At 36.8% G+C, this 22,708-nt stretch overlaps 1 protein-coding gene across 2 annotated transcripts in view; it reads left to right on the top strand.

Annotated features, from left to right (window-relative positions):
* The window catches only part of LOC134755758 (uncharacterized), a 61,679-nt gene that overhangs the window by 36,741 nt on the left and 2,230 nt on the right, over positions 1 to 22,708 (top strand). For both annotated transcript variants that reach the window (XM_063692333.1, XM_063692332.1), the window contains exons 2-6: positions 6,127 to 6,190; positions 16,498 to 16,616; positions 18,445 to 20,071; positions 20,264 to 21,024; positions 21,762 to 21,891. In XM_063692333.1, the coding sequence (XP_063548403.1) occupies positions 16,529 to 16,616; positions 18,445 to 20,071; positions 20,264 to 21,024; positions 21,762 to 21,891 (2,606 nt within the window). In that variant the 5' untranslated portion in view covers positions 6,127 to 6,190; positions 16,498 to 16,528. The remainder of the gene's footprint in view (positions 1 to 6,126; positions 6,191 to 16,497; positions 16,617 to 18,444; positions 20,072 to 20,263; positions 21,025 to 21,761; positions 21,892 to 22,708) is intronic.

The raw sequence follows: 22,708 nt of genomic DNA, 5'->3' as shown, positions 1-22,708 counted from the left end.
AAATAAATGAACTTAACTCAAGATACTCTTCTTTAAAGACAAAGTTTACAACGACAACCTTCAAATTATTTAAAACTTTCGACCCTAACAAAATTCTCTACGGGGCCGACATTGATAATTAGGATCATGTAACCGATTACATCAAAATTTTATGCATATTATATTGTTTAGTATGAATAGTATATTTATTGACTTTCCTAGTCTATTGTACTCAGTGCTATATTTGTCTACCGTTCTTCATCAATTCTCATCTACTCAAATATTATAGGGACATTCTTAAATATTAAATATTAAAATATTAACTACATCTACTCAAAGGGTAAGGTTAAGGTTAGGAAGAAATCCCTTAAAAGGATAAGTTCGCCTTTGTACTGCCTATTTTTGTGCCATATTTATGTTCTGTGTTTTGTACAATAAAGAGTCTATACATACATACATACATACTATTTATGCCTGATTAATAATCAACCGCGTTTTCTAAATAACACCAAAATCCGCATTATATTTAAGTGGCTGGCAACGGCAGCGCGTTTCACACTGAGGTCGTGCCCTAATGTCTGACACTCAATAGAATCGCCCCTACGAGACAGGAGGTAAGAAAGAGCCCTGTTCCGCCTTGTGAAAGCCTGAGCCGGTTCCTTTCTATAGAATGCACCGACTTGCAGCCACAAAATAGCGCAGCTTTGAGATGGTTACTGCTTTCTATTAGGTATAGAATATCCGCTCGAGTTTATAAAGTGGGAGACTTTGAAAGGAGAACCTTTGCATTGGTACCCTTATACCTAAATGTCTTTTTAAAGGTAGACTTTAAACACCCATACATAAAACTATATTCGCTTCAGATTCTTATTTCTATTTATATGATATTATGAATGTTTATTAACAGAACTATAAAGATTTAAATGAATCCTAAAGGTTAACCGGTTGATCTTCGCTAACGGAACTTGGATAAGTATCAAGGCTACCAGGAACAGATAATTCGCATACCAAAGAATGTCGAATAAACCGCAGTTGTTAAATAGGTTGTAAATATTGTTTTATCCACGTGAAACTAGTTACCCACCTTTGACCTGTACAGAAACATTTACACAATCGGGGTCAAATAGGTCCTTGATGAGCAAAATAGTACTATTTAAACTTACATTAATGTTATCTGATACGTAGTCGATCTATAAATTAAATTACAATGTGATATCTGCCATCTAATATGATACGCAATGCGAATATGACCATAAATTTAAATGATTATAAATGGTAAATGGGACGTCTTTGTGAAATAGTATTTCGTAAATGGACAGTTATGTATATAGGTATATAACATTTTTTTTGCAATGCGATACCAACAAAAAGAGTCTTATCATTTGATGGAACTAGCTGCGATTGTTTGTTTGCCTCCAGGGTAGTGACCGCGCGTAGTACACCCGAGCCCGCGGTGCGTCATAGCACTCATAGCTAATCTTAGCTATCAAGATGTCGTCATGGCTTGACCTCCACCTAACTCACGTCTTATCCATGTAACATCACAATTATGTATTTTTTTTGCCCATCTTCAGTACCCGAGATTTAATTGTCTAGGTAATTAAGAATCAACGCATGCCTCTCGACTTTAATTAGATTTCCTATGCCGTTGGCCCTTTTACTTTAGGTCCTTTGTATTTTCTGTTGTTTGACCCAGTTTACTTTATCTATATATCGTCTTCGTAGTTTCACTTGTAATAACTTGTAGTAATAATAACTTATCACACTGGAATTCAATGTGTGCTAGTAATTTCTATTGAAGCGTTGTTAGAAAATGTACCTAGTTATAGTGATAAAGAATCGCAAAGATAACTCATCCAGAGACATGATAATTTTTGATAACAATAATCGATAATTCGATACCGCTTGACCTATTTTGATCAGCAAAAACTAACTATTAGAATCCCCAATAATATTTTACAAGACAGTAAAAATACCAGTATAAAAAATATGACAGCAAAAAAAATACAGTTTCTTTGTTTTTATTTTTAAACCCGTTATGTATTTAGTCTTATCGACGGTTTCACCTTAATTAGCATAAATCGTTTTGTGAACAATGCCGAACACGGGTTTACAGTTTAAGTGTAATAGGTAAAGTTGATAATGTCGTGGTGCTTAGTCCCGTTACTCGTGGTCTTGTCGTGTCGTGTGTGGTGTATTTTCAAAAGAGCATTATTACTTTAAAACGCTAGCGCATTATGTAAACTAAAAGTGATGTCTCTATTTTATTAATTCTTCTTAAAAAGTTTTTAGGCCTGTAAATTAAAAGGCACTACAAAAAAACGGGTTTAAAACATTATTAATATTATTATGTTTTGTATATTTAGTTACATATAATAAAACAATAATTCGCGGATGTATAGCTTTGGATTAAATAAGTCAACGTTAAAAAAACACAGAAAGTCATTGACAACCAATTCAATTTTCCGGAGTAGATCTGTTACGCACTGTCGAAGCACGGATCGAATGGTATCACTCTCGTATTCCGAACAACCTGTATCGCCGATCGCGACCTCAATACTAATCACCCCAAGACGTGACCCAAGTTTGAAGATAACAGATTTTCACCTGAAATTTTAAAGTCAAATAGGATGTAGTGCTGTGGGAGAATTGTAATGCATGCAAATTTTTAAGGAAAGTTGACATTCGCCAAGGGTTCCGCACCCAAAGGGTAAAAACGGGACCCTATTACTAAGACTCCGCTGTCTGCCTGTCTATCTGTCTGTCCGTGTATCACCAGGCTGTATCTTATGAACCGTGATAGCTAGACAGTTGAAATTTTCACAGATAATCTGTTACCGCTATAACTACAAATACTAATAACAGAATAAAATACATATTTAAGTGGGGCTCCCATACAACAAACGTCATTTTTTGCCGTTTTTTGGCTTTTGGCTTTAGGCAGGGTCACTACCGACTAGGCTAGGAGGACGTTTATTTTCGACCGATGTAGGTCTTTCCTACATTTACCTGAACCAGATTTCAACTTCGATTAACTAAATTCAGAAGATACTGTAATAGATGCGAAATAAAACCATGCTACTTCTATTTATTGTATCTTGATTGTATCCGATGAAACGTATTACACAAAACCTATTTTTAGAGAAAATCAATAGTGGAAACTTGAACTAGGTTAGTGGTCAAATTATAGCGGAGAATCCAACACGGGATACCGTTTTAGTACCTATCTATTATTACCTAAGTAATTGACCTACAATTTATGTGTAAACAGTGAGTTCCTAATAATATAATAATGATGCTATGTTTAAAAATAATAATACTCCCGCTTGGAAAGGCTCTCTTTATTATTTAAAATTAGTCGGCAAGTTGGATTTTAGACTAGTAAGTTAAATGTCCGTGTTAACCCTTAAATGCATGATTTTTTCTATAACTTTTTAATAAATTGAAATAGATGTGTCATGTTGTATAGATTGAGGGAATAATATTTTGGATAGCTGCATATTGAGCCACGGACCATCAAATATACGATGCATATATACATCATTATGCATTTAAGGGTTAAGGTAAGGTAAGGAAGATGTACAGTGAACCGATATTTGACGTTTGTAGTTTATAAAAATACTACGATTTTTTTATGTACCTAGAAGCTTTCTCTTTGAGACATTATATCTGTGAGGTGTTCCGAGTCGGACACGCGGATGCTCAGAATTTGCATCATAAAACTGAATAAAATCGCCGCAATCGCTTGTAGCACTGTAATGTGATTTCTGATCATGTATTTCTAAACGGATAAACCGATTTTAATCAAATCTTCGATATGTGTAACTGAAAGAATTGTTTATTATTGGGCCTAGTAGATAAAAGTCGCTAAAATTGCACGTTTTGCTTTTTTTTTACATACAATTAATATCATCAAAAATATTACCTGTTTCTTAGACAAATTCAATAAAACACACGACTATGTCATTGACCCAATCACGTCTCAAAGGGATGCTGAAAGAAGATGAACATAATATGATCTCATTATCGTTTTCATTAGTTCGTATGATTTTTATATTGAAAAAAAAAAAACCACCCAAGCTTCTCGAAATTCGAAATATAATAAAACTAAAAAGAGGTATGCCAATAAACTAATTACATTTCTAACATATTGCTTTCAACGGCTTTTTATATCTCAAATATATCTTTCATTTTGTTTTCAAGGCATAAAGTTGTATTAATTTAAAAAAAACCTCATTCGTGAGTATAATCTCATTCTCAAGGCCAGGCAACAACCCACTACGTATGCAGCACATCATGCCAATTGCCACTCCATCTGCAGTTGCCAGAAAATCAAGAAACAAGCTTCAAAAGTGCATTGCATTCTGTATGCTCTTTTTCAGCTAGATGTAGGTATTTACATGTGCGTCTCGGTTTGTAGGAGTTGCAGACAAAGAAGTCCCGTGAATGCATCCGATGTGACCTTAAATGGTGACCCAAAAGACAATTTAAAAAAGACAATACGTAAAGGTTTACTAAACATTAAAATGTTTGTTTGATCTAATGATTGCAAACAAATTACAATGTGCTGAGCGCACGGTGTAAAAAGTTAGAGGGCGACATTCCTAGTACCTATGAGATCACGACACGCATTTTCCTAATGAAAGGTTTGATGCCTGATTTAGATTCTTGTTTACTAAACAATAATACTTACGATATCAATGCAGTAGCAGTGGCAGTAGGGATCTTCTAAGCTCGTTGTCGACATATATTGTAGTAGATAGTTTGATTTTATAAATTAGTTACTTACCTATACTTTCAAACTGAATGCTCGGTATTGCCTTTGAAATATTCCTTAAAGTAATTACCTAATTTGAATTTCATTACTGTTAATATTTACCTTATAGTTATATTTACCTTACCTTGGACAGTTTTATATTGTCAATATTTTCATCACTCAATATTCTATACAGCACTGCAGCGTTATTGTCGTTGTAGGCGATATCAAAAATCCCAAACATTCATTATCTAACAGATGAGAAAAACATGCGTAACTATTTCAGCCCTTCCTTTCATGGTATACTTAAATGCTGACTGTACCTTTACGCGTCTTTATTTCCTTTGACTTTATTTTGCCAGCATAAATATTGTGCACGTGCTTCAACGACCATAATGTTGTTTTACCCAAGCAAAAACGCTAATGTCGGAATACTTTGCCTAAAACGACTCGTTTTCTTGGGAACGAATTTACATTTTCCGTTTTCCTTTAAACTCCGCAGTGCTATTTAGATATTAGTCATGTTTCACGTCATTGCACTTCGCGCTTTGCGGCTGTTTACCCGATTTGCTCTGAAGTTACGTAAACTTTTGCAATAAATATTCATTTACTTACACAATTGTATTTTATGATCAGACCCTTAGGTCTGACGTCATCCTCTTAAGCATGACGATTGCATTTTATTATACGCTTACAAATTTAAGAGTCTTCATACAAAGTGTTTACATACTCGTTTTTGCTGATTGTTTGCTGACCGACAACTCGGGCCGGCCTACTCGCCCGTTGACAGTTAGTACTCATAAAGTCTCACCTTTACTGTGCTGCGTGTAAATGAACATTCCATTTACATTCATAACAGAAAATTAAAATTGCTGTTTTATTATAGTTACATTCAATAAGATGAACAAAAGTATATTTGTTGCCTACGTAATTTAATTACCGATACCGCCTAAAAAGAGGTTTCACTATCAGTTATTCTGTGGTTTCACGTCCACCTGTGTAATTAAGTGTTCATGCCGGATCATTTTTTTTTTACTTGTATGTGGAGTCTAGGTTGCAACTTATCAAAAAGTTTTGCCACGAATATATGTATACATAAAATTATTATCACGTACCTATCACATTAAAGGACTCAATTCAGTCATAAGCCGTGACATTATGGGAATTGATGAATAATATATTCATAAATAGTTCAGGAGAAATCATAACCCTATTTAATAATATTGTCTTCGGTTACCGCGATAGTTACTCATGAATTAAAACTATGAAAAACGGATTATATCGCGTATATTGACCACCTAACCTTAACATAACCATAACCTTAACCTTATTATTATGACAAAATAAATCAACAAAATAATTATTAACCTTATTTTATTTCTTTTTCATAGGTTGTGACGCAAACAGAAAACAGAAGCTTAATGCGACTCCTGCCACGACCAGACAAAATATAAGGTATGATAAAGTTCTAGTTAAACTTTAACGATTTCCGCACATTATTTCAACGAAAGCGAGATTAACTACTTATTCGAAAGTTGCTACCCATTTTCGGAAATTTTTTCGCTACCACGTGTACTGTAAAGGAAAGAAAATTCCTAATAAAATACGAGTGTATGCCTTAAAGTCCTCTTCCCGAACAAACTCAAAACACCGTGATGGTCCCACGCCGTTTGTTCCTGTGAAACTGCGTGTCTATTCCTATAGACACGCAGAATAAAATGACCTTGTTTAATGACCTAAAGTTAGGTAGTAGGTAGCTCTTCGGGGGCGTCATGGCAGAATGTTCGCGATCCCATGACGTCTCCTATATGGCAATGCGGGTAAAGCCGATGTGGGTTTAGTGGATAGGACTTCTCCCCCTTTTCTCGCTAAGAGAAAGTAATGGGAGATGGGAGTCCCACATAACCCCCGACTCCTCTCTAGGTCACAGGCGGTATGCGTAACAGCATTACCACATCGTTAAAAAAAAGGCAGTAGGTAGCTCTAGACTTTAAGTACTTACAGAAACATTACCATGAATTCAGCTACAATAAAAAGCATTATTACTGAAAATATCTACATAATGGTAGAAGAGCCGGCAGTAAAGTTTCGAACCAACGTGATACCGCGATGAGATGCACAATGGTTTCCAATAAAACTGATGCTAAGTCCGAATTTGATAGTCTGCCACGGCGGAACTAGCCGAAAGTACAAAAAAAATAGCCACTTCCGGTGCGAAAAAGGGGGGGTCATTTAGCCCATCTGATACTGCAATAAAAGCTATGGCATCAGTTAGAAATTTACTGGTAGATACAGGAAAGCGCAATCTGCCAGTATGATTCCTGCCGGAAGTGCATGGCATACGCTCTCAAAGGTGACCATCGGGACCCCTAAATTAACCCATCTGATACCAGCATGAAACCAATTCCAGTCGGTAGATATGAACCTTCTCTTTAGGAATATATAAGTCTGCCAGGGCGCTTTCAGCCGAAACACCTTGACATACGAGATTTCGCTTTTCTGTATCTACCAGTAAATTTCTAACTGATGCCATAGCTTTTATTGCAGTATCAGATGGGTTAAATGAACCCCCCTTTTTCGCACCGGAAGTGGCTATTTTTTTTGTACTTTCGGCTAGTTCCGCCGTGGCAGACTATCAAATTCGGACTTAGCATCAGTTTTATGGGAAACCATTGTGCATCTCATCGCGGTATCACGTTGGTTCGAAACTTTACTGCCGGCTCTCCAACCATAAGAAATATTAATAAAGTGGCTGACTATAGAGGGCGAAGTACCGCCCAGTAATTATCGATATTCCTTAACTTTTACGTAACCTTATTAGTCAGGGCGCAGCTAAAAGTGTTGTGGGCGGCAATATATTTACCTCTAGCTCTGTGTAATCCATATGGGTAGCGCGTTTCGGTAAATCAAACGCCTTTTCTATGAAAATTTACTAGTTGTAAGGTAGCACGTCCGAGTGCTCGTCAGGCCGCTTGTATACGTCCGTGGTTTTCACCGAATAAGTGTCCGGTTTAAGCGATGATGTCTTGTTTTCTTGGGTGTTACTATCGGTAGCCACATACAAAACCGGTCCGATGTCCGGCGAAAACACCGGACGTCTAAAAGCGGCCTCACTGTCCAAGTAAAATACATGTCATCTTTAGACTTAATTAAGACATAATCAATACAGGTGAGGTGTCGTCTATGGGTAAATTGGCATGTCGAGCACTATATAATGTTTACCCTAAAAAATTGGAATTGCTCAACTTATTGAGATATCTCGTGGATATCTCTTATGATATCTATATATTAATTATTAAGTAAATGCTATTTTGGAGAAGGAGTTTCACGATATATTATTTTTTCTTTGCCTTTATACGGCTCGAAATAAGTTGTTCGACAATTAAATTACCGCTCCTTAATTTTTTACCTTCCTGCTTCCTTTCATACATATTCTCTTATAAATATGTATGTAAAGGCGAGTGACTATGTATGGTAAAACTAATTGGTGGCTATCTATGGCCTATGACAAACCCGTATAAACACGGATATAGAAACGAGATATTCCAGCTAACATGTGAGTATAGTCATGACGTATGCATTTTACTGAAGCAGCTTTGCGGTTGCCGCATATTCAGATAACGACTGCAGCTGCATTACTGTCTTAATCACGGCAGGTGGCCTAAACAAGATGACTATCGTTTTGCAGAAAACGAAACAAAATGCTATTGTCTCTCTATCACTCTTCCATATTAGTGCGATAGAGACAGCGTTTCTTTTCGCTTCTCTACGAATGATTGTCACCTTGGCTAAGTCCTCAGTTATGCGATTTTTCGCGGAATTTTTCAAGGTATTTTTCGCGCAATTTTTCAAGGAAATTGAAAACGATGTTGTCCGCGTCAATGCTGTAGCATTAAAGTTGCAATAGCAATGCTGTTGTATGCGTCATCCGAATGTCACCTTAAGGAAACAATCCGTGCTTCCCCTTCGAGTGCGAGTCAGAGATAGTCGGTTGTTTTAGTAATACATATTAAGGTGCAGTAGGCTCAGGAAACGGAGATTTTGAAAAGTCGTAGCGCTTTTTTAGAGCACAATACGGTTGTCACAAATTTAATTAAATCTTGAGGCCTTTAACTAAGGGCTTCAGCAATTCGAATCCTGAGTTTTTGACTTTTGCTCGATAGAAAAAAAAATCACGAACATAGGTGGGTCATTCTCAAAAAAATCACAAGAGTCGTGGCAATTAGACGCAACCGCAGACATATTCTCAGAGAATGACCCAGGTAAATTTCAATAACAAAACTTCCGTGAGACACAGACATATTAAATATATTAATAACGGGTCACTCACGTGTTTTAAGTCGAAAACGCTCGACATGTTTCACTCCGTACCGAGCTCCTGAAGACGCTCCTCGGTACGGAGTGAAACATGTCGAGCGTTTTCGACTTAAAACACGTGAGTGACCCGTTATTAATATATTTAACAGGTAAATTTCACTTTAAAAAATTATAATAAATGCACAAAAAGTTAAAATATGAAAATTATTTAAAAAAAATGAGCAAATTAAAACTATGCATGCCTTGGGAACTCAGAGATTACTATTATTATTGTTAAAACACAAAAAATCACTAAACATGCTATTCGCGGTCCCCAGATCAAGCCATCTTTAGTCACACATAGTATAGGTATTTTAAAGTTATTTTTTGACGGCTATGCCTTTTTCAGTAGGCAGTTATGTCGTAATAAGCTAATATATCATGGCATCATCATAGCATTATTTACATTGTAAATAATCTTACACGCTATATAGAGTCTTCGACGCTACTTGAGTTAATTATCAAATTTTTATCTTAATTCGCATCACCGGGACCAGTTTCTAAAAAGAACTAATATTTGATCGAATCAGCTAAACTTACATACAAATTAGGTACCTACACGTATTTTTTTAATTTAGTTTATTATTTTTTCAAAACAATTAAAAGGCCTGGCTGGCGTAATGATAAAATATATATACAAAGACCAAAAAAACTTTTTCATGCTGTTAGAAGGTAGTGATTTATTGCACGGGATCAGGATTTTACTCGTATCATTTTATATTCTAACGCGACCACGTTACTTTTCGCCATATCATCACTAAAATTACCATCAACGTTATCAAAAAACATTTAACAGACGTTGCGGTATAATTAATTATCCTTAAAATCTCGGTGCCAAAACAACCATTAACTTGTATGCGTGTATAATACTGGTCGTGTATTCCCATAGCAACAAGAAATACATAATAATATACATAATACCAAAGAAATCAGTGACCTTGAGTTTCTTAGAGCACACCGTACTGGATGTGATTTACGGCCCGATTCGAATTTTAAGATACGTCAAATATTAGGTCTAGAAACGATATGGATTAGATGTGTCAGTGTCAAAAGTGACGTTATGTTTGAAGAAACGTCACTTTTGACACTGACATATCTAATCTATATCGTTTCTAGACCTAATATTTGACGTATCTTAAAGTTCGAATCGGGCCGTCATTTCTTTGCTCTCGGCAAGCGATTTGAGGAAGACACCGCCGCGATTAGTTTAGTATTTTCCAGGATTTTTAATCGCTTGATTTTGAACCTTGACTAACATAGCAATGGGTCGTTTTTTCTATGCCGTTGTTTGCCAATACTCATGAAGGGTATCTTATCGTGGAAAGATTAATTTATACGTAATTAGCCCTAGTTAATCTTGTGGTGAAAATTAATATCGTCTGTTACAGCGGATTAGTCGTTAAATAGCTTAGTAAGTAGTAACGCTCGAGGCTTTGAGAGAAATATGTTTTCATTGGGAGTAATTTCATCGTTGCTTTAGTACACCCATATAACGGTTTTATTGCCTAGGATTCTACATAAAAGCTTAATTAACGCTTTGAGGTGCCTTTAATGTTCGAACATTTTAATTTATTATTTTATCGAGTCACTGTCATTATTGTGGGCGTCCTAGTAGTATGTAAATACTTGTGTCACTTCCAGGAGCAAATTAAGTTTTACCAATACAATATTAATTGTTAACAATTTGTAATAAGGAGCATATTTTACTTAATTAAGCTAAAGTTACTAAATACATGATTTGTTTATAATGGTTTAACAGTGAATATCGTGAAAAATTTGACCAAACTGTGACTTTTTTTAAATAGAAATATAATGTATTTGCAAGAAATGTGGTACATAAATTAGGTGCATTTTCGATTGAACGTCACATCTCGCCGAGGGTGTAGGCATGCACATTTTACTTACAATCTAGCATTTTTTTATAAGATTACCTATGTACATATTTACAATTACAAACAATATGGTACAATTACCGACATAAAATAGAAATAAATTCAATGTCCAGGAATAATTTACGAATGTCAAATGGCTTTTTATGTTCTCATATAAAACGCCTGTTACAGACTAAGGTATATACGCCAAAGTTTTCTCATAAGTAGGTAATTAGTTTTTGTCAACGATACGGACACGTCAAAAACATATGAACTTATAGGTTGCTAACTAGTAGATGTGCAAATTCTCAAGAAGATACAACATTTCAATTTTCAAATAATAACAATTTACCAAATACGCGTCACATCCAGATATTTATTTCACATTTTAGAGTTGCTGTAACAATGTTGCATAAATATTACACGAACTTTTAATTAGGGCGTATTGTAACAAGCACATTTTACTAAACATGCACATACATGCTAGGTTTAACCAACGGCTCTGTTTTCTTTATACCACACAGCTGTTGCTTCAAATTATATCACCAGCGATCTGTTGCCCCACGCCGGAAATTATCTCTCGTGCACATCAAATCGATGATACTTCGATTACCGACCAAATGACATCACCTGAGCTGACTAGGAAAACAATTATCACGCTGTGCCTCTAAAACTTCCTGTAGCCAAGATTGCGTATCACATGTCCATCTTGGCAGGTCGTTAGAGCTTCATAATATGATAATAATATATGCTAACGATGTGACAAAGATTAGCTACAAGGCTAAGTACACATATTGCACATAGTTTGAATCGCATAATATCTGATTTTTATTATAAGTATTAACAAAAAGGTCTAAAGTTTTGTCAAAGCATTTTGGGACTTGGAACAGTAGATATAAATTCCCAAAGGGTTCTTAAATTTTTATCAAGATGTAAATAATGGAACCATGGTAATCAGAAATAAAACTATGAAAACGGATTATATCGCGTATATTGAATTTATAATATATTTATATTTATTTATTTAGGAGGGAATTAAATCTTCTCGGGTCCGAGGTGTAGGGTTGGAGCCTTGTAGTGTATAACTAGCCTTATAAACCGATTTTGCATGTACAACCAGCCTTAAAGTGATGAGTGAAGTGATCTATGATGGTTCATTATTTTTAGTATGTGGGTATTTTTGCACTTTGTAATTTTTCCTCAGTCACCCGTTGACCACGAACGCTGTAAAGAGTTCGAAACGTCGGGATGTATTATAAATTCAATATACGCGATATAATCCGTTTTCATAGTTTTATTTCATGAGTAACTATCGCGGTAACCAAAGACAATATCATGGTAATCAGAGTTAATAAAATTATTCGTTTAAAAATTACTGTCAAGTTAGGTATAATAGTGGATTGTTGGAAATACAAAACTTAGGGTAATTTATTTAGTTTTTTATTTGCCTAATAGGTAATCGGATGAGCCAGTGTGTTTTTTAAAGAACATTATAAAGTGCAAAGATTCGAAGCATATATGAAGTTTTACCTAATAGTACAAAAATGACCCAGTGGGTACTGGCTAATACTATGGCTAGTTTAATAGATGACTCCAAAGTCACACTAAGAATTCTACTATTAATGAGGTGTACTGTGTTTTTTTTTTTTCGTCCTTTAAATAACGTTATACGATAAATCCATTCCAAAAGACTAGAATTTTCCCGCATAACTGTAAATTGTCCATTTTGCGACCGACCGACCCTTCGATAAAAGCACACTTACAGTCGCCCGCATTACATCCCACATATTTTTATTTTAGCTTATAAAATGTAACTTTGTGTTTTTTACGGCATTAGATTCAGATTCTTTTGTAACAAGATATGCAGAATTATAGTGGACAACGCTAATGCATTTAGGCACTTGCTGGCGAATTAGGAGACCAATTTTCCTCAAGCAATTTTACACAACAACATACTTGTTCTTGTTATATTAAAAACAGTTTATACAACTTGATGATTAAATAAGATTATATTTGATTAAATAATTCACTTGCAAACAATATTAATAATTCACAATATTATCTACTTATTAGTACTCACCTATCTATAACACCAGAGTTTAAAAGTAATGTTCAACTTAATATATATATATATAGTACGACGTTTATGTATATACGACGTCTAGTATAACTATCAGAAGTATCAGATTAGTTTTGACAACTAGAGCTAACTATTATAATGCATGTAGATTGATACATTATGACAAGCGTCAATTTATGCATACAATAAGCCTGTTGATGCAATAGCCATTGCGAACTACAGGCACAGATACGCCATCTCACGACGACTATTGGATTTAACGAAATTAGACTGAACTAATAATAATAAGAGCTAAAGACCTTTGTGACAGCACAATTTGACTATGTATTTATTATAGATACTATCGCTACAGTCTCGATTCGAAACTTTATTGCGTTCAAATAAACAAGCTCATTAGCAAGTAAATATCTATACAACACAAGTGTATAAAATAAACAATAGTAGTTATCAAGAAATTGTACCAGGGACCAGCTTCACATAAGCTTGTAATAGAAGTGGAAGTCCCTTTCTTACCAAAGCTGTCAAAAATTGACATACAAGCATTTGAGAAACGGGCCCCAGGGCAGCCGATGTTTTAGGTCGAACATGACTGTTAAAAACTTGTTTCTGTTTAGGCATTGCACTTTAACGTTAGTAAGTAAATATTTTACAATCGCAAAGCAGGCAGAGTGAGAGTGATAGCTCGCTTAAATTTTCATTATTTATAAAAGCACCCCTATATCTAATGGTAACGTGACCGGGACCGGTTTGAAGTACATCCTCTTTTGAAAGGATGTTCAAGCATATATGAGTACACGCCCTCAATAAGCGGTGTGACAACATTTGTGCGTAAAACCTATTAGCCAACCCCAAAGTACGAGTACATACCCGAAATTGTTCTGGAAATACTCAGTATGTATACGGCCATACACGAGTTGTAATATGGTCATGTTAACAATGTAACTACTAGTTATACCTATCGTAAAAGGTTCGTGACGAGTTGGGAAATATGTAGCGAGGTAAGGTCTTGAAGGTGTCCAATCGTTAAATATACAGAGGTACATACTTTACTTGCCCATTGCATCATTACCGTACTTGTACTTACCTGTGTCTCAATGACGGACAACTTTCCTTTAAAGCGGTTGACATATCGGCTTTTAATAGGGTGTAGAGCTGTGGTGTAGAGTTACAGATGGTCGCATTTAATGAGGTGATGAAACATAAAACGATATTTTTCTACGACACATTTGGGATGACGATCTTTATGAATAGTTTTATAATTTGTTTGTTTGTCTTTCAAATTCATCCTATATGGAGTTATGTTTATATATGATATGATTAATAGATACTTATATCTACTGTCTACCTAGAATAAATCTGACCTAATCTAAAAGTCCCGTTTCGAATAAAACTTTTATAAATAATAGGTACGTCTATTATTATTAAAATCGTTTCATCCATTTGGTCCCTTTGATAGGTGAGAATTAATATACAGGCGTATTCTGATTTTAATAACAGGTTATGAACTATATATGGATTAGATCTGGATTAGTTATGAATGCGGGCTACCGTTTTTGTGCTCACCAGTTGGCGCCACTGTAGATGTAGGGCCAGAAAAACGGATCTCGAAATTCTTCTATGCTTATGTTTATAAAATCAATACTTTTTAATATACACAAAGGTATTTTAACGTCTAATGTGCCATGTTTTCAACCTGTTTAATTTTTCATATATTTTAGTTGGCACTTTTTTTAAATCACTAAAACTTATTGAGCTATATCTATTGTTTTACATGATTAATCAAAGATGGACAAAGATTTACCACAATTATGAATAAGGAGTGAAAATTCCCGATAAAAAAGCTTGAAACCCCCAAAACTTCTATGCATTTGACATTTTGAAAGACCGCCATCTACAGTAGGGCCCCTAGCGGCGAAATTAAACGCGGTAGCCCTCATTAGATCTGGATTAGTTATGGATTAGACAGATCTAATTCTTAACCTGTTATAAAAATCAGAATACGCCTGGTACTCCATTGGCTCAGTGACCTAAAATAAGACTTAGCCTCCGACATAAGACACAATTTTATAGTATTTAAATTTTAAAACTAAAACTAAACCGGGTAAGACTTAAAGAGATATAATATATGCGTCAGAGGTTTAAAACAACAAAGATATAAAATTAACCTTTGAGTCAAGTACCTGCCTACCCTAACCAGACTTTATTCGGAAACAAACCGTTAACAGCTAACTAGTTAATGAATAAATGTCAATTCATCATCATCATCACCATGTCAGCCGATAGACGTCCACTGCTGGACATAGGCCTCCCCCAAGGCTCGCCACTCCGACCGATCCTGTGCCGCTCGCAACCACCGAATTCCCGCGACCTTCACCAGGTCGTCGCTCTATCTCGTTGGAGGCCTACCGGCAGTTCGTCTTCCGGTACGCGGACGCCACTCCAGAACCTTCCGGCCCCACCGTGCCCCGCCCACTGCCACTTAAGGTTTGCAATTCTGCGAGCTATGTCGGTGACCCTAGTTCTACTGCGGATATCATCATTTCTGACTCTATCAAATGTCATTTATTAAAATAAATAGAAAATTCAACTTTTTCAATTTCAGTTTTTCAGACGAAAAATGTCGTTACCCATACCATCGGGCATTCGGGACAGCTGTCTAGCCTCGAGGGCATTTTATCATCTGTCAATTTGTATATAAATTTAGCATTCACAAATAACTTTTGCAATGAAAAGGAACAACAAAGTTGAGCATAACCTAAGCGGCATAAAGCATTTTTTAATTACATAAATGATTATGGTTAACGGTAATTAACAAATGTAGTTTTGTGTATAACAAGTATAATTAGTAACTGGTGTTCCATAAATAACTAAGGTAATCATTCGTACTATTTCTTAATCGTTGGTCTGTCATATTTTTTCAGTCGAATCTTTTCACACAGCAAAAATTCTAATCACCATCACCACCAAGCAATGTGGTGCAGCAACTTTAATTGTATATTATAAGAAGCGTGTCAGAGTCAAAGGTGTGAGAGAACAATTTTATACTAAATAATAGGTACGAGTACCAGATAGTGATTCGGTACCTAATATTTACTAGAAAATAGCTTAGTATGAGGACAGACAGTTAATCAGATCTTCATTGTTGCTATAATGTATTGGCATTTCGAGAGCTTTGGTAACTGGAAGACTTAAACCAAAGTGTAACCATTGTTATTTTTATGTTATTACCCTTAGAGATCCTGGCAGGGTCGCCATCAAATAACAAGATGGATCTTTCTTATATTATCAAAATGCCGCCCTTTATATACATGTTAGGTTGCGCTGACACAAGCAATATGCGTTTATGTCGCAGTAAACCAAATCGTTACTGCTAAACACGGAAAGTGGAAATTTGCCACATTACACTAATGAATGTTGCACTAATGAATTTATATTAATTATTTCGTTGTTTTCAGTAATTACGCGATGGAATGACATCCGGCGAGGATGCGGTGGTTCAAGAAGGGCGATCCGCCGCGCCTGTTGGCCGCGTCGCCCGAGCCCGAAACACGCTCTTCGCGCCGCACCAGGATTGGTAACTTACCCCTTTATACCTGTCGCCATCAAACTTCACAGTTTGGCGAAAAATGTATTTTACTTAATAAAAAATACATAAGTAAAACATAGTAACACTGTTAAATTTTGTCTCTTTCTAACAAACACAAATTTAAAAATGACGCATAGAAATAAACGATTATGAACGACCTGTTAAATACGATTCCCACCGAACGGTCGGAGTCGGAGCGCATTTCACATTTGTACGGCAGCAAGCCGGTCGTCTCCTCACGGAAGCCGTCGCTCCGGACGGACTTCACCGCTTCTGCCATACATAATGTATAGGCACATTGAAAATGCGCTCCGGCGCGGCCCGACTCCAGCTGGTCGGCGGGAATTGTACATTATTATAGACTTGACAGCTAGACATTTATGAATACCGCCATAATATTCTTTACTTACGCAGTTACCTATATCACACTGACAGTAAAATTCGGATGGTAATTACAGCTAAATTTCTGTTGCAGCATTATTGCTACGACGTTGCGCGGGCGTTGTCACTGTCAATTTATTTGATAAAATGAGTGACGTACTTTGCCACGTTACTGTCGCGATTATCGTTCATCCGCCACTAATTTTATCAAGAAAATTGATAGTGACAGCGCCCGGGTAAATGCCACTGCAGTAATGCCGCAACAGTAATGCAGCTGCAGTTGTAATCCGAATGTGATCGAAGTTCGAAGTCGAAGTTTTCACAGTTGTACCTATTTTATGGAATTTGTGAAAATTTAAAACTCTACGCGCTCAAATTTCTCATTGACCAGTCCTTGTAACCAGATCACGATTAGAGAGCTTGGTCAACTTTCTCACCTTCGTTCACTATCAGGCTAGTCCTGAAATTGTGTTTTTCTGCTTTAGCTACCCATTTCTTCTAAGTTTATACACCAAGAATACCTTCTCACTTTTAACTGTGTGATTGTCATCCTATTAGGTATAAACTTCACGATTATCTAATAAAAAAATGCAATTTCCATTGTAGATGCCATCGTGTTCGGTTAAATGCATTCTGTCGAGAATATTAGTTTTAATTCGCAATATCATAGATCTTGCATTTCTTCCAACCAGTTTAAAAACCAGTAGGCTTTGAACACAATTGCTGACTTTATTTTGTCCCACGGCCTATTTAATTCAAAGTCCGGACCTACTTATATTAAGGCGTATGACATATTTCCTTTTAACCCACTCAATGTTCTAATGCTCAATAAAACTGTATTGTGTCTAGTCAAATTAATGTAAGGACACTGTCAAGCCTAATTGGTGTTGGGCCATATTTCGAAATCTTTATTGGCGTCTAGATTTAGAATTGTCATACATTACATTTTGTATCTCGCAGGTTGCATAAGCATACTCGTTAAATCAAAGCTAATTTATATGCTGTGACCTTCGACTTGTATGCGATAAGCCAAATGCAATAAACATCCAGCGCGTGTCAAAATATAGCAATATTCTCGCATAGTTTGCCCGATACACTGAAGTAATGTATGCCTGATTAACTGGCATTTGTGGATAGTGTGTTGTAGAACGCTCGCACCTTTTTAATACACGGAGTATATCTTTAGTGCACAGAAAAATATTCGAATTTAAACTGTTGTGAGACATACTAACATTAAATCATTTTACGGTTTAGACTCACTTGTTTTAGTCACTCGCGCGACATGTTTCACTACGAAAAAAATACGGTAAATATTCGATATTTCACTACGCATCATATATAATAGAAATTACATAGTTTCTACACTCTAGGTATCACTTTAAATTCTAACAGATTATTGAACTACTTTTTAACTAGGTAACTTTTTTGGTTACAGACATGTCTCCAGGACGGTTTGCCAATCGGAACAGTAGCAGCAGTTCAGTGGAAACAAATTTCTATAACCTCAGTGACCAAATAATAATCGTAGATAAATCACCGATTCCATGTCACCAAAGTGAGGACACACCTGTTGCTCGCCGAATATCCGTGCAGAACAGCTTCACTCCACCGCAAGAAACATACACGAGTCGCAAAAACCGCGGGAGCTCTTTGGAAAAGGAGTACATGGTGTACCGCGAAAAACGAAATCCGCTACTCGACAAAGTGAAAAATACTAAATTGTCCTGTTTCAAGTCTAACGGACCATTGCATTATGGAGATGACGCTGCTTCGACTTCGGGTAGCGAGTGTAGTCGATTTGGACTTCCGGAAGATGTTGCTCATTGTCGATATGACGGAAACTATCCCAATAGTCACATTGAATTTGAAAACCAAAATCCCTGGGTAAGAATGCCGAACTACGATGACGATGTGTTTGTTCCTAAAGTCATTCCAACTCATGTTGATAGACACTGGAGAGATGGTAAATCATTCAATGCTAGAGGCACCAGATGCTACAGCTCAGGATCTGAATGTGATCGCTATCATCCTGTGCCTAAAGTCGGCACAAAACTTTCCAAGTCTAGTGATCAAATATTTAATGATGATTACGAAAACTTTGAGAATGCACCTTCAAATATTCTAATCAAACCACAAAAAAAGACTGATAAATTTAAGCAAAAAGATGATAAGGACACAATCGGACCTAGTTCTTGTCTGTCAGCTAAGCTAAGAGCAATGTCAGATAGATATCTAAAGTCCTCCACAAATAAGTTTTTCTCCAAACTTTATAAGCAAAAAGGTGACGAGGACGAAGTGGATGGGAGTAATGAAAATATATTAAAATCAACCAGTGCATTGAACAGGAGTCGAAAGAAACGTGGTGGCGTCAAAGCGAAATTACGGAGTTTTTCGTATGGTGCACTACCAGGTTTAGATGAATTCCAAAAAGGCAATAGCTCTGTGTTTCATGATGATGTTTACCAAGTGTCATGTGATGATGAAAATGTGTTAATACAAGACTGTGAAGATGCTGACTCAGGAATTCTAGTCAACGAATCGGCAGCCTCTTCAATATTTGATAGTGATAGAATATCTTCTCGCTGTGAAAGCTCTGCGTCACATGCAAATACTTTAGTACCTTGTCACGGAAGAAGCGTATCTGGTGATCACACTTATATAAAGGCACGAACTTCAAGCCGGTTGAGTAGAGATAGAAACAGCGGTTCTAAACCACGGGTTAGACATAACCAAAGGGCATTATCACTGGACCGTAAAGAGATTTTAAGACGCATGCCGAAGAATAGTGTATCTGAGGAACCTCATTTCTTGCAACTGACAGAAAAACAAAAAATGAGGCAAAGAGACGTTAACCAAGGTGATGCTGGTATCCCACCGATTCCTCCCTGCAGAAAACCTACCAAATGTAATAAATCCGAAAAACTGGAATACAAAGTGGTGCGTATCGTCCGCCGACACCCTTCTGAAGAATTAGGAATATTTATTGCAAAAACAAAACTGCCCGATGAAGGCCATGTTGGATACTTGGTAGCTCACGTAGTTCCAGGAGGACTCGCTGAAAAGTATGTTTTAAAATTACCTATCTGTAAATATAAAGTGTACTTTTTCAGAATCTTTCGTTTTAAAAAATATTATATATGTTGGTTTTGTATGTTGGTTGTAAATATTTTACAAATAAACTTCAACGCATAGGCATAACATTGTTTACCTATTGGATTAATTTTACCCTATATAATAGTTTTGTTATTTTTCAGAGAAGGGACGTTGTGTATTGGCGATGAATTACTTAACGTGAATGGGCGAAGACTTCGTGATCTTACAATGGCCGAGGCAAAAGAAGCTCTTAAATCAGGGGCCCCTGAAATCGATATTGTAATAGGCAGGCAGCAAGACAAAACGACCCCTAATGTTAAACAAAGACCATCTTCCCAAAAAAAGCCACTAATGATGAGAGAGAGCTCAGTTGATTACGAAAATGCAGTAATTTTAGGTAAAGACAGGCGAGTCGATAAAATTGACGTCAGGATAGACCGGCGGCGGTCGCAGGACGAGTCGTGTAATCAGAGCGCGCTATCTGCAACGGACGGGGCGAGCGACGGCGCAAACACACACTCACACTTCCATAAGGGCCAGAACGCGACCTACAGCAGCATGAACAACAAGCTGCTACGCCGGCAGGTCGTCAGCTACGGTGGCGCCAACAAGGAGGGCCTCGCGCTCAGTTGTGCCGGTGACATCGTCGACGTCGACACGCCCGACGCAGCGGAACGGACCAAAGTCAAAAACAACATTGAACCGCATACACCGAACGCGGCAAACTTTTGCACGCTTCCCCGCAAGCCGAAAGCACCCACGCACAGTTACCACACAATCACGTTCGAAAAGGGCCACGGGAAGAAACCTCTCGGCTTCACCATCGTAGGAGGACGAGACTCCCCTAGAGGTCCGCTGGGAATATTTATAAAAAGCATCTTACCACAGGGACAAGCTATCGACGATGGAAGACTTCAAGCAGGTACGTTTGCAAAAATATTACATTAATATATTGGTATTTTAAGCCGCCTATTATGATTAAACCTCGTGAAAAGAATGTAATTTGATAAGAAGCCACACAACGTGTACGTACTAAATATCAATAAGGCTGAAATACAGTAACCGGACGTCGCGTTGTTGACATGTTCTGTTTACTTTCAATGCACTTTGATAATGGATTATCGCACTTATGTAATGTAGGTATTAGACTACTGACTTCCGTTGCTGTTTGTTAATAATTTCTGCAAATTGCTTGTAGTCATTCAATGTAACGTAATTTTACTGAAGAAGTCCTAAATTTCGAATTGTAAACACTAGTGATATAGTTACTTATCTACGCACCTTAAATGTACCTTAAATACGCACTGAACTATACCATCCTGGTTGTTCGTCATTAGTATCTATTGCTGAAAATGTTTGGTGGCAAGAAGATTGGTGTAGCTACTCACTCTTACTTCAGATAACCACAACAACAACTCATTTTGGCTCTTTATGCTATAGCTCTGTCAGTTGTTTTCGTGTCATGTGCCACAAGTGAAAAAAAAACCTCCTCCTTGTGTCAATTATATGTTCAGCTCTGTATTAATCCTACGTGACACTCGTCACACGCGTTTTTTTTTTGAGATCATGTAATATAGCAAGCTGAGAAAACAGACACAGCAAACATTAGCTAAAAAAAATCTTGCTTGGTGCTCTAAACGTTAACATAATTAATTTCAGGAGACGAGGTGCTGGCGGTGAACGGGCAAGCGTGTCATGAGCTCGCGCACGTGGAAGCGCTGGCCCTCTTCAAAGCGGTGCGCAATGGCCCCATCGAGCTCAGAGTCTGTCGGAGAGCAAGGAATCCTCAGTTAGTATTATATCTATATTACTTCACATAGGGACCATAACTGTAGGACCTAAATCCAGAGAACATATAATGTTTATATAATTTGAGTGCCCCATATCAAGTCCAAGATAGATAAGGAAGGATAGTCACACAACTACACTGTTTGTACAGTGTGCTACGTGGTGCTACCGGCCTAACGAAAGGTTTACAAGTCAGTTACATGATCGAGCTATAATTTTACTGTTGGGGAATTCATTCTTAGGCTTCAATTACGCTATTAGGGGCTAGCTATAACGAAGCTTCCGCTGTCATTCCTTCTACTTATTTATTTATTTATTTTATTTAAACTTTATTGCACAGTAAAATATATACGATGACAAAAGGCGAACTTAATGCTACACGGCGTTCTCTACCAGTCAACCTTTAGGCCAAACAGAGAAGCATAGTTGGTGCGGGGTATGTAAAGAACACTATGTCTGTCTGCGGGCTCTATCTCAAGAACCGTTATAGGTAGACGGTTTTCTCAGTGTGTTTTGCTACAGTTATTGCAGAAATATTAAAAATTAAATTATAATGTCTCATTAATCTGGTCACTTTCTGCTATATTTTAGACATTGTAAGATAAGATAATAATGTACGGCTATATGTATTAGCGAACAAACGGTTTAGTACAATCACCTGCAATAATATGTTACACATCGAAGGCCGCAAAAATATCTGACATGACCTTATTTGTAGAGCCACAATAAGAGCGTGTCACATTCACATATTTTTGCGGTCTTCGAAGAGTAACATAATTATTATTGCAGGTGACTGTACACTGATTATATTCTTACCC

Source organism: Cydia strobilella, chromosome 3 (assembly GCF_947568885.1).
Source record: "Cydia strobilella chromosome 3, ilCydStro3.1, whole genome shotgun sequence".
Taxonomy (NCBI): Eukaryota; Metazoa; Arthropoda; class Insecta; order Lepidoptera; family Tortricidae; genus Cydia; species Cydia strobilella.
Note: the sequence above shows the minus strand (reverse complement) of the source record. Positions and strands in the feature narration are given on the sequence as shown.